Source organism: Protomyctophum parallelum (genome assembly GCF_964188405.1).
Source record: "Protomyctophum parallelum genome assembly, chromosome: 20".
Classification (NCBI taxonomy): domain Eukaryota; kingdom Metazoa; phylum Chordata; class Actinopteri; order Myctophiformes; family Myctophidae; genus Protomyctophum; species Protomyctophum parallelum.
Window position 1 is genome coordinate 34,938,734 of NC_139718.1, and position 17,133 is coordinate 34,955,866.

The 17,133-nt window shown below is 42.6% G+C and overlaps 1 protein-coding gene across 1 annotated transcript in view; it reads right to left on the reverse strand.

Annotated features, from left to right (window-relative positions):
• The window catches only part of crybg1a (crystallin beta-gamma domain containing 1a), a 71,491-nt gene extending 59,414 nt beyond the window's left edge, over positions 1-12,077 (reverse strand). The window contains exon 1 of the mRNA XM_083791699.1: positions 11,568-12,077. Coding sequence (XP_083647825.1) covers positions 11,568-11,953 — 386 coding nt within the window. The 5' untranslated portion in view covers positions 11,954-12,077. The remainder of the gene's footprint in view (positions 1-11,567) is intronic.
• Between the last annotated feature and the right edge of the window lie 5,056 nt (positions 12,078-17,133).

The following is a 17,133-nucleotide window of genomic DNA, read 5'->3' on the forward strand; positions in this document are numbered from 1 at the left end:
AATCAACCCTCTGATGGGCTGAAAGGCCTAAAGCGTTCTTTTCCCCGGTCGAAGCTGTAGACAGATCGCTGTCTACTCAACCAGGCAGAAGGCAGAGAGCCATTGAATATTAGCACTGCTGTTTACGTTGTTCAGCCTTGCAGCGGTACAGCCGAACGGCTGACAGTTTACAGCCCAACGAATTTCCTACTTCCGTGAAGTAGTTGGGTCATACACTTTTCTCCAGACTTCAGAACAGGTCTGCCTGGACGGTTGGAAACGTCTCGTTTTTGTTTCACAACCCCACAGGCCCCTGGAGGTGAAGCACATGGAAGCTCGTCAGTTCTACAGAAACAGGTTGCACCCATATTCATTCCTCCATCTCTGCGCAAGAAACCTAATTTTCTCACATAACCTTGCTACAACTCCCCGTACGCCTGATCTAATCTTGTTCTAATGTTGTTTTGCCCACTGGTCATGGTCACTCTTCCAGGTCAGCTCTGAAGACTTGTAAGTAAAGATCAGTGGTTCTCACCTTTTCATGACAAGGAGCAAGAGTATATTCAAAGATTTGCACAATTGCAGATCCACAAGCTCATAGTATAACACAAAGTGACGTGCTATGATCTTATTTTTGAATAGCCAAAGTATAAAATATTGTTAAAGTAACTGTGATATGAACTAATTTGGCTGGAGAGCCCCTGGTACCCCCGCCCCCAAGAACCCCTGGGCGGACCCCACTTTGAGAACCAATGCAGTAGATACTACAGTGGTAGTGGAGTTCCCCATCTGAATGCATGCGTTCACACGGGCAGATGCAAAGTTACAGTTTACCATTCATTGTCAATGGAAGCCAGCTACGTGAAGAAGCAAAGATGCATCTGATGTTTGTAGCTGCTGCAAAAGCTACAAATTAAAGCAGAGCTGGGTTCAACCAGAGTCGTATAGATGAGGCAGTTACGACTCTGTTCGCTTCATGGCGGCTCTTCTACTAAGACTTCCATTGGCGAAAAGTGACAAACCCTGAACTGGAAGTTTACAGAATGCATTGGAGTCTATGGGCTTTAGAGTGACAAACGAGTTACCGGGCTGTTTTCTGCCCCCTCATTGGCAGAACTCTCCTTTCAATGGCTCTGGATTCAACTTCCAGATGCAAAGCTACAACTGCATTGTTTTAAATTCCCCCTATTCGCATTTTTTCACCCAGTTCTGGCTGACCAAAATGCGCAACGTCTTCTTCTAGTCCATTTCCCTTATTTCCAATGCATAAATAATGCTTAGGTCCAAAAGGGCTCGCAGTTTGAGACTCCATGATGAATTGTTCTTTTTCAATCTATCCGGCCGGCCACCGTGCCTCCGACACACATCCCTACGGACGCACGTTTGATGACGTCAATGACCGTGTGAGCAACAGATTTTACAAAGCCACAAATATGATCTTTGCAATACGTTGTCGTACGACTGTCACCACACGCGCATGACAAAGTACACAATTGTCTGTCTAGTTGGCTGGCCGAGCTTTGCTTGTTCGCCGAGTGGTCACAGCTTCAGTGCTCACTGCTGCTCGCCATTGTTCTCGGGCCGGAAACCTTCAGCGTGGGACTACATTTGTGATTATTTTTTTCCTGTACCTAAAAAGAATCTAGGCCTATAAATGTCCTACTTAAAAAGGTTCACAACATGGGGAAATATCTGTCTTAAGGAAATAGAGACGATGCTTGACTGAGCATCTAAAAAGGTAAAAGGTTTGTCACGTTTGTGTCAATATTGCTGTCTTGGTTGCTATGGACTGAGCTGGGGAATCAGCGCCCTACAGTATCTCCTGAGGAGTGCATTCCTTCAAGATGACTCCGGATGGGATCAGTGGGAGCAAGGAGCAGGTACAGTACAGTGGGGATTGAGCTGGAGCACATGCATGCTGAAGAGCTGCAGATTGCTCTGGGGGACGAGAAAGATCTGTTGAAACACGAAGAGGCCGTTACTGATTGAATATACTTAATTCAAGTAAGGTTTGTCGTTTTTCTCGTTGCTCGCGCCTCCCTTAGGGTTCCGGAGGTTTAGACTTTAGAGTATATAGTGCTACTTTTTTGTCTTGAATCATAATTTAGTTCTGCTGTGCACTGTGACAATAAAGTTAACTGTGTGTGTGTGTGTGTGTGTGTGTGTGTGTGTGTGTGTGTGTGTGTGTGTGTGAGATACAGCAGACAGGTGTCTAACCGTGTACGTAGGCCACCTGGCCACACCTGGCCTACTTTCACTCTGTAATGGTACAACACTTTCCCAGTGGCCCACATTCAAGACCGTACTGTAAATCTGCCTTCACTGTAAAAAATGTGTTAAATTGAACTCTGAGGGGATTTGTCTGACATACTGTAGCTGTGGTGTTTATAGTCGGAGCTTCCCTGGGGCAAACTCTCTCAACAGCTCAGCAGTCAGCGATGATTCATTTTTCTCTCATGTGGAAGACTTTCTGATAAGAAACTAAGATACTAAGGTATATGCATTTGGGGCCCTATTTTTGCCAGTGTCTTAACCCTTATACCTAACTTTTTGATACTGTTATACTGTAGCAGAGACTCAATTATTGATCTAGATTGGAAGATAGATGTTCTAGAAGGACTTCAATTAAGTCCTTGAATGCCAGGGTGTGGAAAACTACCATTGTACAACAGTGTTGGGGAAGTTACTTTTAAAAAGTAAGGAATTATAGTTATCGTTACTTATCTAAAAAAGTAATTTGTTACTTTACTTTACATTAAATTATGAAAGTAACTACTTTACTTTACTTTAAAAAATAATAATATAAAAAACGATTTAAAAGAAGGTTTTTTGTGATTCATTAATCTCAATTAATGGCATATCAATAGGCCTATTTGACCTGATCATCAGTGAGCTTTTTTTCGAATGGATTTGGATACGAGTGAATCAATGAATAGTGACTACATAAGCATAGGCAATTAAAAAGTAGTAATAATAATAGTGATAATATTATTATTTATATAATGCTTCTCTGAGTACTTAAAGACGCTTTTCAAGGGGAACATGAGAAAACAAATAAAAACTACTTTATTAGAGAAAAACTAAGACTATGGAATAAAATAAATGAAAGTGAAATGAGATAGCTGGGGAAACAAATATTCTAGAGGTGTGTAACGGTTTGAACTTATAGGTGGTGGCTGGCATGTCTTGTGAGTTTTGGGAAGTGCATAGTTTTGACAGGTCTGCCTGCTAGCTGTGGACAGTGAAACCCTGACCATTATACACGGGCAGACGCAACATCGAGTGTGAGGGTTGGGGAACGGATGGAAAGTACCAGTGTTATTATAGGAGGACTCCTTGGCTTCTAACGATATGGACCAGAGTTAAACTAATGTTAGCTCCCATGCTAACTAGTTGCTATACCCTCGTCAGAAACAACATCACCATCCAGATCGGGTGGAAGCTGCTTGTGCCCGTGGATGGGAAATGAGATTTAAAAGGCTATAGAAGCGTGGATGAAAGGCAAGCACAGATGTGCAATAAAGTTGTGTCGTGACTCGTATTTGCGTGTGTATTCCGTCTGACGACGAGTGGTTTATGCTGCTGCCTGCTAGTGCGTTGCTGGCTGCTGAGTGCTGATGCATATTTAAGAGCGTCATAAGCATGCGCCCGTCCTGCACTGGAAGTAGCAGATCTACAAGTTATCTACCGGTCGCAATGCACTGCGCTTTGGGCTTGTACATCTGTGTTTTTCACGCAGTTAGTTGAGAGGCAGAGCACAAACGAAACTGTCAACACAGAGAGCGCTCTCTAGTCCCTGCACTGCAATCAGCAGCGCAGAGATGCCTGTATGAATGTATGATACTCACGGAGCTGCGAGACTTTTCACTGATCACATAAGTTGACATAACGCCATAACGCGGGTAACACTCGCACAATAACTATAAGGCCGTTATGGAAATGGGAAATGTAAAGCGTTAGGTTACAAGTTACTGCAAATAGTAGTTACGTTATGTAACGTAACGCGATGTAAGGGCGTTAGTCACAACACTGTTGTACAATACTCTCTTGCTTTACATGTACATGTATTTTTTTAGTACACTAAATCTGTAATTATACTTTACATTTAGCTACCGTACGTAAATTTTTAATAGTGTAGATTTTCTTTCATTAAGTAGTGCACTACTAAGTACTGTTGAAAAATAGCAGGGGTTTCCCAGTTATCCTTGGCTTTGAGGATACAATCAGGAGGAGAGTTTAAACATTTCTTCTCTTTGGGAAAGCTTTCGCATAAAGAAAAGATGGCCGTTCTGTTTACCATGCACTTTCCAGAGCATCAGTGAACTGCAGAGAGACTGGTGGGTATGGGTGTACACAGAAATAGCACCGCTTCTAATGTAAAATATCAACAGATTTTTATTTAATATGTTCTTATCAAGACCATGCAATGGAGCCATTTACTGCCTCGCAAGTAAGCGACTAGGAAACGCGCATATGAAATTACTGCTGCCAAAGCGAAAACATTGTGAAACTGCGCTATACAACAACTTCTCTCTATGTTTACTTTCATGGTCGGGTTAAGACTGAGGTTAGGAGTAGCATTAGGGCTAGATAGATATAAGGTAAATAGGGTTAGAATTCAGATAACGGGGCCAAATGCGACGTCGGACAATGGCTGACAACAACAACAACCACCATTGCATGGTCTTGATAAGGGCTGATGATGGAGATCATCTGATAACATCCAAAACCACTAGAAATAGTTACGGTCAGGAAGCCACATTGACCTTTCCACTGTGACCATAATAGGCAACTCAGGGCTGTCCTCATAAGAACCGTCTTTGTACTTGTCCTTGATTATTCAATTAGCTCTACTTGAGGTTAATCTAATACTCTGTCCATCCTTGAATTAGGTAAGGGCCGAGGAACAAGGAATCACGTTAGGTTCTTCTGCCAAACTCTGATATCGTCTCTGTTGGGTCACATGTCCTTTTCAGGATTCAAATTCAAATGCATCATTCCAAAGTAGCAGATCGACAATCTCAAAACGCGTCGCTTCGCACCACGTTTCCAGCTTGTGTATATGCTACTTTTGATACTTTTGTGTGACACTGTGGTCATGATCAAGTAGGGCGCGGAGAAAAAAAAGACACACACACACACACACAAAGGCCTGGGCCACGGCTGAGCGGTCCAGGCACCAAGGCCGGTAATACAGCCCGACAGCTTGTCGTGGGTTCGAGTCCCAAGCCCGACGACCTTTGCTCCGTCTCCCCCCCCTTTCCTGTCAACCTATCAATAAAGGCAAAAAAGCCCAAAAATATCTTTAAACAAAAAGTTAAAACATGGAGATAGGAGGTCTTTTCCAAATTCAGCCCGACAGCAACTTTATGCTACAACAACACTGTGGCTTGAAGTTAAACAAAGCCAGCCAAGCATGGACAAGATATGACTTCTGTAAGGTTAACACCTTACAGAAAGCACGGAATGAAGCCCTATTGTTCGATAGAACATGACAGTCAAAGATGAGCCGAGCGTGAACATCTGAGATGAAGCAGGCTTGTGAAAGAGCACAATGTGTGCACACATTCTACCATTGGGAAATTAGTCAGCGTGGGCATCGTATATTCATAAAACAAGATGCAAAGATTAATCAGCAAAACCACAGTTATCGGATGAGGTTTTTCAGGTTGGGTCTTGCCTGCAGCAAAAAGTTAAACCACATCAGTTACATTCTAAACTGCGGCCTGTTCTAGTCTGACATTTTTGAATGGGGAACTACAGTATGAAATGTCTATTCAGCCATTATAAAAGCCCAGAAGCATTGTACATTAACTACATACGGGTATATCATTCCTACTTACTTTTCAAATAAAGTGTTTTCACTGCACAGTCCTCTGAAACCTTTGGCAGTTATACTATACTGTATTATGCTACTTTTTTGTGGACAATGAAATGTACATGTCGTGAACTTGTCTTAAACAATCACCATAATTGAGCATATATGCTGATGTGTGTTTGTGTGTGTGTGTGTGCGTGCATGCATGCATGTGTGCGTGTGTGTGTGTGTGTGTACAAATACAGATAAGCAGGACATGAAAACTCCCACACAAGCAGCTTTTGAGCCTCTTGCTGGGTTCTTGTTTCTTGCCATCTGTGGGCTGTCCCAGTTTCCCTGTCTGTCTGCCTGTCTGTCTGCCTGTCTGTCTGTGGGCTGTCCCAGTTTCCCTGTCTGTCTTCCTGTCTGTCTGCCTGCCTGTCTGTCTGTGGGCTGTCCCAGTTTCCCTGCTCCCTCAGCTTTTCAAGTATCACGCTGGTGAAATTCCAGCGAGTCACTAGTCTGGAAAACTCAACCCTTTTCATATGGGAAAAGACAGAAAGCTAAAATATTTGACAACCCTAAGGTGGCCTAATTCGGTCACTGAATAATTGCTCTACATACCTATGATGATATACAGTATATCGCCTCTGTGGGGTGGAAACCTCACATGTCAAAAACTGTTACTTTTCAGGATTCAAATTCAAAAAGTAGCAGATCTACAAGCACGAAACGTGGCCAAAAGTGGATCTGCTACTAACTTGTGTGTGACTCTGTACTATGATCAAGTAGTAGGGTGTTAATTTACGGGTAAAAAAAGTTAAAAGTTGAGATATGAGGTTTCTGCCCGACATTGACAATATACTTTACAGTATGTATGTGTGCTATCAGACAGTATGCATGCTGGGAACTCCACTGAGCACTCCAGGTGTGCCTGATGGGTTGTTTCTCAACAGGCAATGCAGACAGAGCAATGATGTATGGTGATCAAATCAAGATATATATAATTGAGACCAAAATTATATCAATCGATGTTGTGATAATAATATCGGATTGCTATTAATCGTATTAATATACATTTGAGCAGATCTAGAACTTTGCTGTGTCTCCCCCCATCTCTCTCCCCGTTTCCTGTCAAGCTACTGTACAATACATCTATCAAAAATATCTTAGAAGAAATAGCAGATCTATAGGCTCACAGTACATTGCATCAACTTGTGAGTAAAAAACAGGTGGGCAAATTTTAAACAATTTTAAAACTATTAAATAGGCCTTAAGTGGTTACAACCAAGGAGAGCCAACTCTTGCAATATGACGATATTCAAATTCCAGTCGATGTCATATCACAATATCAATATACTGTAATATCGATATATTGCCCAGGTCTAGTAAATTGACCTTTTGATGCGGTGATGAAGCCGTAATTTATATTGTTTTAACCCTAACCCTTACATTTAAGTATTTCTGTGTGCCAGACAGTAAATCCATGCTGGTATCTAATATAGTCATCAAAATAATAAATCAAACAAGTTGTAGGTTGGTCAGACTCAGAACACAGAAAACATGATGGGTAACATTCTTACAAAGCTGATTTCAGGTTTAGCACTAAACAGGAATGTGTCAACTTAACTATATATTATATTTTTCAAGTACAGAAAAGCTTTCTGCCTGCAGGGTCCAAACATCCACATCATGTATTCTAATCTGTACATGCATACTTTGCATAGCGCTATTATGGTTTCTCCCACACTTCAATGCAGTGCTACAGCACTACTTGTCTCACAGTAAATGCTTACAAATAGCGGGTGGTCACTGGTTAGTTACCTACTGCCTCCATTGTTTTCGACGTTCACACAGTGGCAGCTTTGCCAGCATGCCAGCAGCAATTGGGGAGAGACTGGCTCACACATGCAAAGAGATACTTTCTTGTTTTTGTTCACTTCTGTTTTGACCTCATGCCCCAAATTACTTTATGCCAGATTGGATGCCTTTGTTGGCATCCAATAATTTAACCCATTAAGACCTGAGGTCGATTCTGCAAATGCATTCCACAAATCACATAGTAGGTGTCAAATAGGCATCAGGCCTGATGCCTATCCCTGATAGAAGGAAATCTTAACCCGATATTTACTTCAAGTTCATCAATTAGTAGGTGAACTCTATGTTGATGTGGGCTGCCCAACAAACCTAAATCACAGTCTTTATAACATTAGAGGACGTGACCACTGACCACCTATTTGATGTGCTGTCTATGGAAGATTATGGGAAGAAATTGTTTCATCATACCGTAATTCCCTTTTCCGTAATTGCATAAAGTGGCGTGGTAGTAGTGTTCATTCAATGTCTGGTCTGTAATATCATATCTGTTATATATATACAATAATAATAATCTTTCTATAAATGCACCAAGTCTCTGTACGTCTGTGTCTTCAACACACACGTTCCACCACGTCACCACAGGGGGTGCAGTGCCCGGTGTCAAGTCGGGCGGACCCACGGTTGTCCAGAACCGCCACAAAAGGCCTCCGCCCGGGCTCTGCACAGGGCCCCTGCCCAGGGTGGAGTTGGCCTGTTCTGACCTCATTCTGACGTCTGCATAGACTCCATATTTGGGCATGCCTGACAAAGAACTCCATATATGGGCATAAAAGGTACACATGATACCTGGGTGGAGCTTGCATTTCCAACTTTCATCGTTCCAAGTAAGCCAGTGCCCAACGGGCACCACTGTAGAGGCTCCAACGCATAATATCTGGGTGGGGCATGCATTTCCAACTTGCATCGTTCCAAGTAGGCCGCTGTAGAGGCCCCACGGGCACTGCTCTAGTAGCCTATAATCAAATCTAAAATATTGTTTGGGAACAAAGTGGTGGAGCAATCAACCAATAGTGAAAACAAAACTAAAAGTGTCTTGGTTTAAGTTGGTTGCTGCTTGTGTGGGGGAAAAAACATTAGAAAAAGTTAGAAAAAAAATTAAGAAACAAACGAAGCCCTCAGCAGATTTGGTCTGGCCATGCTGTTGTGATTCGATTTCCCTAACCCCGAAATTGTCACTAATCAGGGCCTAGTATGCAAATATGGGGAAGATTTATCACCAGAGGCATTTATTTTATTCGCCCCTTGGAAATGCAGGTTCCACACAGAGATTCCAGACTAATATCTACGCAGCGATATTAGTACAAGATAGCCATGCCAGGGCATGGCTATCTTGTACTGTTCCCATCATCTGTGTAAATGTCTGACTCTAAACTACTGTCTTACTGAATTACTGTGCACAAATGTGTCCTTATTGCACTATTTACCTAGTCTGGGTCATTAAAGTGAGTAAGCGTGATGTAATTATACTCGAGGGTGACAGGTGCCATACCTGCATAGCAGGTTTTTGATCACACTATTCAAATATTATGCAAGGCTGCCGGCCATCTCATAAACAGTAGAGAGCATGTGATGTATTAATATATGTCAATTACAGGATACAGCAGTAATGTCCACAAACTTAATATATCTCAGTCGATATAAACAGATAAAAAGTAAGGCTTGGCGATATGATGATATCATGATTATTTCAAACTTTTGCCTCAATTACAATTAATGAACACTTTTTAAAAAGTGAAAATAGCAGATACAAGCTCACATGCAACACTGAGATTGTAGATCACCTATTTTCACTATTTCTGTACACCACTTGGGCTTAAAGGACAACTTTAGTTTTTTTCAACCAAGGTTCATGTTTTAGGTTGTTATTAGAGAAACTAAAAGATGAGTGTTATTTTTTTTCCCATTTGCTGCTTTCTTTCGTTTTAGGGATTTTAGCTGTTTTGTACAGGGGGGCGGGGGCATTCGAGCATGGGGCTAAATATGTATTTTTTTACAAAATATTATGGAGATTTATTTTTTTATTATTTACTATAGCCCTAATAAACCCCAGGAAATTACATCTGGCCACAAATAAATCACAGGATCTACTGAATGTGAAGGTAGCCTACTGGGGGGAAGCCACACTGTGTGTATAGGCTCAATGTCAGTTCGACACATTCAGTAGATCTCGTGATGTTTTGTGGCCAGATGAAATTTCCAGGGGTTTATTAGGACTATAGTAAATAATAAAAAAATAAATCGCTATAAAATGTTGTAAAAAAATACATATTTAGCCCCATGCTCGAATGCCCCCGCCCCCCTGTCAAAAACAGCTGAAATCCCTAAAACGAAAGAAAGCAGCAAATGAAAAAAAAAGAACACTCATCTTTTAGTTTCTCTAATAACAACCTAAAACATGAACCTTGGTTGAAAAGTTGTCCTTTAAGTGCTTAAAAGATATTTTTTTTTCCTATTATATATTAATAGTTCACCAATGTTATTAAAAAGTATTCATAACATTCATCTAACAAAAGGGCTTACTACATTCAGAGCGAACTTGATACAACTGTAAGAATAATAATAACATCACAGTGTGCTATGCCAATAAATAAATAGGTTTAGGCCAGTTCATTGTTGTTTGGCTGTCAAACAGTCATTTTGTTCAAGGTCAATCAAATCTGCATGCTGCATGCATATCATTAATCCACAAATAAAACTGGACAAATTGACAACCACCACTCTGCTGTTCCCAAATCCAGTTATAACACTGCTATCTGCTCCCACGCCGTCCTCCAAAAACGAATCAAGATTTATGTTGTGTTTTATGCATTGTTGCCTCAATTACACCCTCCTCTCTCATCTACCTTTTCTGAACTTGAGTGAACGCATGCATGCATTGCATGACTGAACTAGCGGAGCAAGCTCTGTATAGCCTTCTGCTTCAGGGGAAACAGTCACTGCCAGAGCTTTATAAAAATGAGCAAATACACTCATGGGTTTGTGTTGAGACATTCTGTGTGACGATAATGAGTTTAGTCATTTTGGATAATGTAATTAAGCATTGTTGACAATGAGTCTACTATACTCACTGTACATTGTGGTGATTGAGCATATCTACTATCATTCTATTTAGGTGGAAGGAAATGATTAACATGGAAATATGCCATCATATTGACTTGAGACTATGAAACAATTGGCTTCTTAAGGATCTGAAACCCTTTACTTGTACTTGAGATTTGAGGTTGTAGTTGTAGGACTAATGACTAGTCTAAACCAAGTACTGTCTAAACTAAGTACTGCACCCCAGTTACCAGGGTAAGTGATTTTTTATTTTATTTTTTTAATTAAGTGTTAAATAGCTCTATATTCTGATCATAGAGTGTTTGTTCAGTGTCAGTGACACAAGGGCCCCTCTGTCTACTCTCTACAGCTGTTTAGTAATCAGAAAATGCATTTTTAGTACTATTCACATGTTATCATCCAATCAGGAGAGAGCTGGAACTCATACAGGACCCAGGATAAACAAGTGAAATCACAACTTGTAATGACCCAAACAATGAGGAGACTGGAACACAACACAATACATTTGAAGCTGGTAAATGGATAGGCCTGCTCTCCACTGATTTGCTGAAAATTGGCAACCCCACCTAAACATTTATTACAACTTTATTAAAGAGAGCTGAACAAACACTCTAGCAATGATTGCTATCACAAATATATATATATATATATATATATATATATATATATATATATATATATAAGCACAGAAAAGCCAAATGGAGCAGCAGAAGGCATCCAGGTCACTTTACAGGCATGAATCATGATCAAGTGTGTCATGTCACGCACAGACTTCACACAGAACCATGGCCAAAATGAAGCGGCAGCATAATTTAATAATGAATAGTCCATAATATTAATTTGCACCACTTACATTTCACTGCCGAAGCTGTCCAGTTCACCGGTGGTCTCGGTCTCCTCGTTGAAGAACAACTCGCCCCCCGCCACAGTGCTGCTCTTCTTGGACTTCTTCCTTTTCAGGCTCAACTTAAACAGCCGTTTCCCTTTCGTCTCTTTCGGGGAAATGGGGCCATTATTGGTGGGAGACGTCTCGGTGGTCCTGGAGTCTCCACCGGGACTCGCAGCAGGCAGAGTGGCGGCTCTGTGACCGTCCTTGGGGCTGACCACCGGGGCTCCATCTCTGCTGACCACCGGGCTGCTGTGCGGATCACTCAAGTTATGGACCACGAGCTCCTTGTCTTTATGCGCCGACTTAGATTTAAATAAACCCTTAAACTTCAGCGTGCTGGACTTGCTCATGATGTCCGACAGTGGACAACAGCGCGGCTCCTTGTTTAAATACAAGTGAAAACCCAGTTCATTAATGCATGGAGAAAGACAAGCCGTTGCTCTCGTCTCTGCGAGCTTGTAGGAGTGATTGTGAATGTGTGAGTGAGGTTAACCTGCGGAGGGAGCAGCTGCTACAGTGACATGCCCACAACACAACAACCAGCCAGGTGAGGCGAAGGTAAATAGACTCGCGAGGGCCATCTTCTGGACGCGGAGAGGCGAGCTCAATGGAGTGCAGATTTCTCGATACTTTATACAAATTCACAGAGGCTTGCCTGGGTGCGGCCATTACTGAGGTGAGGTGTACCATTAAGCGCAGCAGCACTGATTAGCTACACCTGGCCCAATAAGGAGCACCTGCTCCATGGATTACCCCTCAGTAAATTATGACCGCGGCCAGGGCACCCCTCTCTGTGAATTCGTCTATAGACCTATATGACTCAACTCATCTCAAGCTTGTGCTCTCAATTAAAATTGGCATAAGAAAACATAGGTTTAGATTTCCAAAGCAAGTGTCTGCTATAGCTGTGTGTGTGTGTGTGTGTGTGTGTGTGTGTGTGCGTGTGTGCGTGTGTGCGTGTGTGCGTGTGTGTGTGTGTGTGGTGTGTGCGCATCATCAAAATTGACAGCTGGATGCTGCTTCTATGCCGCTTCTAATGCATCTATAGCAATAGCATCATCTGCTGGTCATCTGAAAGAAAGACATGCCTATTGTTTGTGCTGGTCTGACATCCACTGACATCCATTGTGTAGGCACTAGGCAGGGCCTGGCAGGCACTAGTACACACAACATAAAGTACAACAAAGCACACTACAGCCTACCTGTTATTTGGACAATAATTTGGACACTACTTCTGTCTTTTTTTTCACCTGAGAAAACTCATTGGCAATGTAGGCTAAACCCCCGATTTGGTGGTCTGGAAAGTAGTATACAGTAGGTGGCAGGTGCATATTTTTAATGTTGGTGTCTGCTTGTAGGCTAAATATAATTCACTTTAAAGTATAGCCAGGCCTACATATTTGGGAAGGAGAAAATTTGCCTCATGTAATGTATAGTCTATAAATACAGCTTTTTTTAATGCATTTATGTTGAGTATGGAGTTTTCTTTTTTTTTACCAAAGATAAATGGTAAATGTTAATTCTCGGTGATGTAAATGCCTGATATATCAGATATTTTCTGCCCAGGCAATATTGTAGTGTATGAGATCACATCATTACAGAATTTCCAGACAACTGGTGTGAATATATCATCGTCAAAAGCATCGATCTTAAACAAAACATCAGCCTGAAAAAGATGTCTACACCTGCAAGCTCAACTGCAGCCTGCAGAAAAGACAGTACAATTTTGCGTATAGGTGAAAGAAGCATAAGTAAGAAACAGCATTGACATGATGTATGATTGGATTTGAATATGCCAGGCTGGGTTTTCCCCATCGCATGCTAGCTGAAATGTGATTACAAAAGTGTTTTCTGTGCGTCATCTCAGGGGGCGCACACAAGATAGCAGGTAAGCTTTGTTGTAAACAGGTGGGCTGTGAATGCGGATGAGAGCTTGAGATCAAGAGCAGGGAGATCAGATGCTCCACAACAACACAGTGAACAGTGAATCATTCCTTAAACAGTACTTAATTATCTGTTTTGAATCTCAGGTATGTTTCCATTGCATAGTTGTCTCATCAACCTAGAGTACACACCTTAATGAACTGACACCAACTATTTAAGCTACGTTGACAAACACAAAACTAGTTTAGCTTGTAGAACATCCTGTCTCCTCATGTCCTCAAATAACACTGTCCTCTGAAAGGCCATCTGCAATAACCTAATATTACGTATACTGCGCACCCATTCACCTTTGCAGCTAAGTGTCCCTTTCTCGGACTGCAACTGTAGTCTACTTACTGTATAAGACCCATTTATTGAAATCCCAAACATGGAATATACTTGGACCATGCATTATGCCACATATAATGCCTGTCTCAGGACGGCCACCTGCCAGTATACAGTGGATAACTTCCCAGTCTTTCTGGGTAAGTTGGGTAACTATATAGCTAAACCCTGAAATCCCAATTTTGGGCATGTCATTATAGGCTAAGAAGAAAGGACAATTGCTGATCTACAAGGTCACAACATGCCGTAATGTGTTGTGAGATTGTAGATCGGCTTTTCCCCAAAAATAAGTTTTGATAAATGACTTATTTGTGTAGTGCAGTGGAATAGAGTAGACACTATGACACGTCAAGAGTCAATTAGTACTATAGGCTATACATTTGTGTTCTGGTAATATCATTGATCACTTGTTTTGCATGTCCGTGGCAAAAATAAAATATTAATGGAAATGTCCATCACATTCACAAGCTGGCAAAGTGATTTCCCCGGGTGCAGATAGCTGCTGTATTATCATGGTTATTGGTGGTGGCGGCAATATTAATAATTTTAGTCTGGATATATCAAATCTTGTGTTGAGGATCACACAAGAATAGCATCACTTTATGGAGAAAAATAACACCCAAAAGGGTTCATAATTTCAGTCTGCTTGAGGTGTAATGCAGCTTTAAACAAAATAGCAGACATTGGCACTGGTACATATCTGAACTCATCTTCTCACAGTGCGTGTCAACCACATAGCCGACACTTCTCAGCTTCAATTATGTTTTTCATACCAATCATTGCAGGGGCGGAGCTAACGGGGGTGTAGGGGGGGTGGTCACACCCCGGCCCGGACCTCCTGAGGGCCCGGGCTGTCAGCTGACCGATTGACGATTTTTTACACAGTCACTCACGACTGATAAAACCAGCGGGCCCCCGCGAATCCCGCAATTAACCAGATACAGAGCTTATATAGCCTATATAATAGCCTACACTTTAGCAAAATATCATGTCTGATGAGAATGTACTGCGCTGGACTGTACAAGCACCGTGGAGTCTGTCTCAAGCCCACCACACACCGGCTGCGTCCGCCGCGCGGCGCGGACACAGCCGCCTCCATTATTTTCAATGAACCTAACGCACACCGGCTCCGTCCGCCGCGGCGCCTGGCGCGCAGATAGAACCCAGTTCTATTTTCCAGGCGGCGCAGACGGTGTGTGTCGGGCTTCACACTCTCTCCAACAGACATCCTCACTTCTCAGCCACGCTCCAAAAGTGCAGCACCTGTCACTCATTAGTAGGCTAATCACTCTGTGAGGATTTAGGAGTGCATATGTGTGGATAACTTCCTTTTCTCCACAACGGACTGTTTAGATTCTAAACCCCTTCTTGTTTCTTTTCCCTGTGTGCGATCACTCAGAAGGTGAAACAGAACACAAAGATGAGTTGTAGACTATTTATTTTTTAACACACTGACGCACGCACCTCTCTCTCTCTCTACGTCTCTCTATCTCTCTCTCTCTCTCTCTCTACGTCTCTCTCTCTCTACGTCTCTCTCTCTCTCTCTCTACGTCTCTCTCTCTCTCTCTCTCGTGTGTGCACTGCTGCGCAATGTCACAGACACAGGCGCGATCAATAATATATAGCATAAATAATAGGCAAAATATAGCACTTTCCCTCTATCTGTGACTGTGATCAGCTCCTCACACACAACTCCTCTCTCGACTCTCGTTCATGCACGCCTGCTCAAATTAGCAGCAACTGTTTGCGTAAATGTTATTTCTTTTTCCGTCGGGGGGGGGGGGGGGGGGGGGGGGTGCTGTTGAGAGTCAGGTTCGGTGAGGCCCGGTCGTGCCGTCTCACACCCCGGCCCGGGCCAATGTTGTTCCGCCACTGAATCATTGCATAGAAGCATCATGCTTTTGTTATGCGTACACACCCATGGCACTGTGCCAAGAGAACTCACAAATCAAACGCACGTACAGTACACGCAGTCAAGTTGTCTACAGTCTACCGATGTTAACCATCTCAAACCCACACCCTAACCTCCCACGGGGAAGCACACCTAAACCTAACCTAAGAGTCTGTTTAATTATTTAATTATTTAGTTTTATGAAGGTTTTATACTGTGAATTAATTGCACTAGCAAAGTGTAACATGCAGTGAGGACGAAACGTTTGTTCTACCCCATTGGTTCTCTGGGGTCCTAATATAAGGAGTGTTCTACCCCATTGGTTCTCTGGGGCCTTAACCCATTCTGGGCGGGAACCCCTTTTGGTGTTAGCATCAGGTCATGCTTTAGCTATTGAAAATATAGTAGGTCTGCTATTTTGAAAAATCGAAGAACGACTGACGTAAAAAACATAGCTTTTTTTCAGAAAGGTGTCAGGATGTAGAAGACATTTTTTTAGAATCTGATCTCAGGTCAGAATGGGTTAATAAGTTGTCTTGATTGATTGACACACATTGTACCTGGGACCGGGTTGTAGTAGCGGTTTGTGGGGCGCCGGCGGTCCGTCGTGGTGCTCCTCCCCCGGCTCCGTGCTCTGGCTCTTCAGGTACGTCTTAGCCTCTCTGGAGTCAGCCGACACCTCCTTAGTGACCCTGAGACACACACAGAGAGAGGAAGGAAGAAATGGCATGGTGAAGAACAGTGTTTACGAACACTAGTGAGCCTTTAGGCTACTATGAGACCTAGCAGAACATGACATGTCTGTCTGTCTGTCTGTCTGTCTGTCTGTCTGTCTGTCTGTCTGTCTGTCTGTCTGTCTGTCTGTCTGTCTGTCTGTCTGTCTGTCTGTCTGTCTGTCTGTCTGTCTGTCTGTCTGTCTGTCTGTCTGTCTGTCTGTCTGTCTGTCTGTCTGTCTGTCTGTCTGTGTGTGTGTGTGTGTGTGTGTCACGCTGTAACACCACCCGCCCGCCACCAGAGGGGGCAGCTGTATCACACACAAAAACACACGCACGCACGCACGCAAAAAAAAAGAAATCACAGAAAAATGATTCCAATGAACCCATTTTGGACTGAGGTCGATTCAAAAATGAAGGCTTCTAAATCCTAACATTTTCCTAACATTTTTCTGAAAAACCCCATGTTTCTATGCGTCAGTGGTGCTCAACCTTTTCCATGTCAAGGACCCCCAGAATTATCTCTATTGGGCCAGGTCGCTGCGCAGGTCGAGCTGGGTCGAGCCCCGTCCACACAAACAGTGGCGGAAGCACTATCAACACTGTACTCTTTTCAAAAAAGCAACGGTATCAGAACCGAGATACAGTTGATGAACTT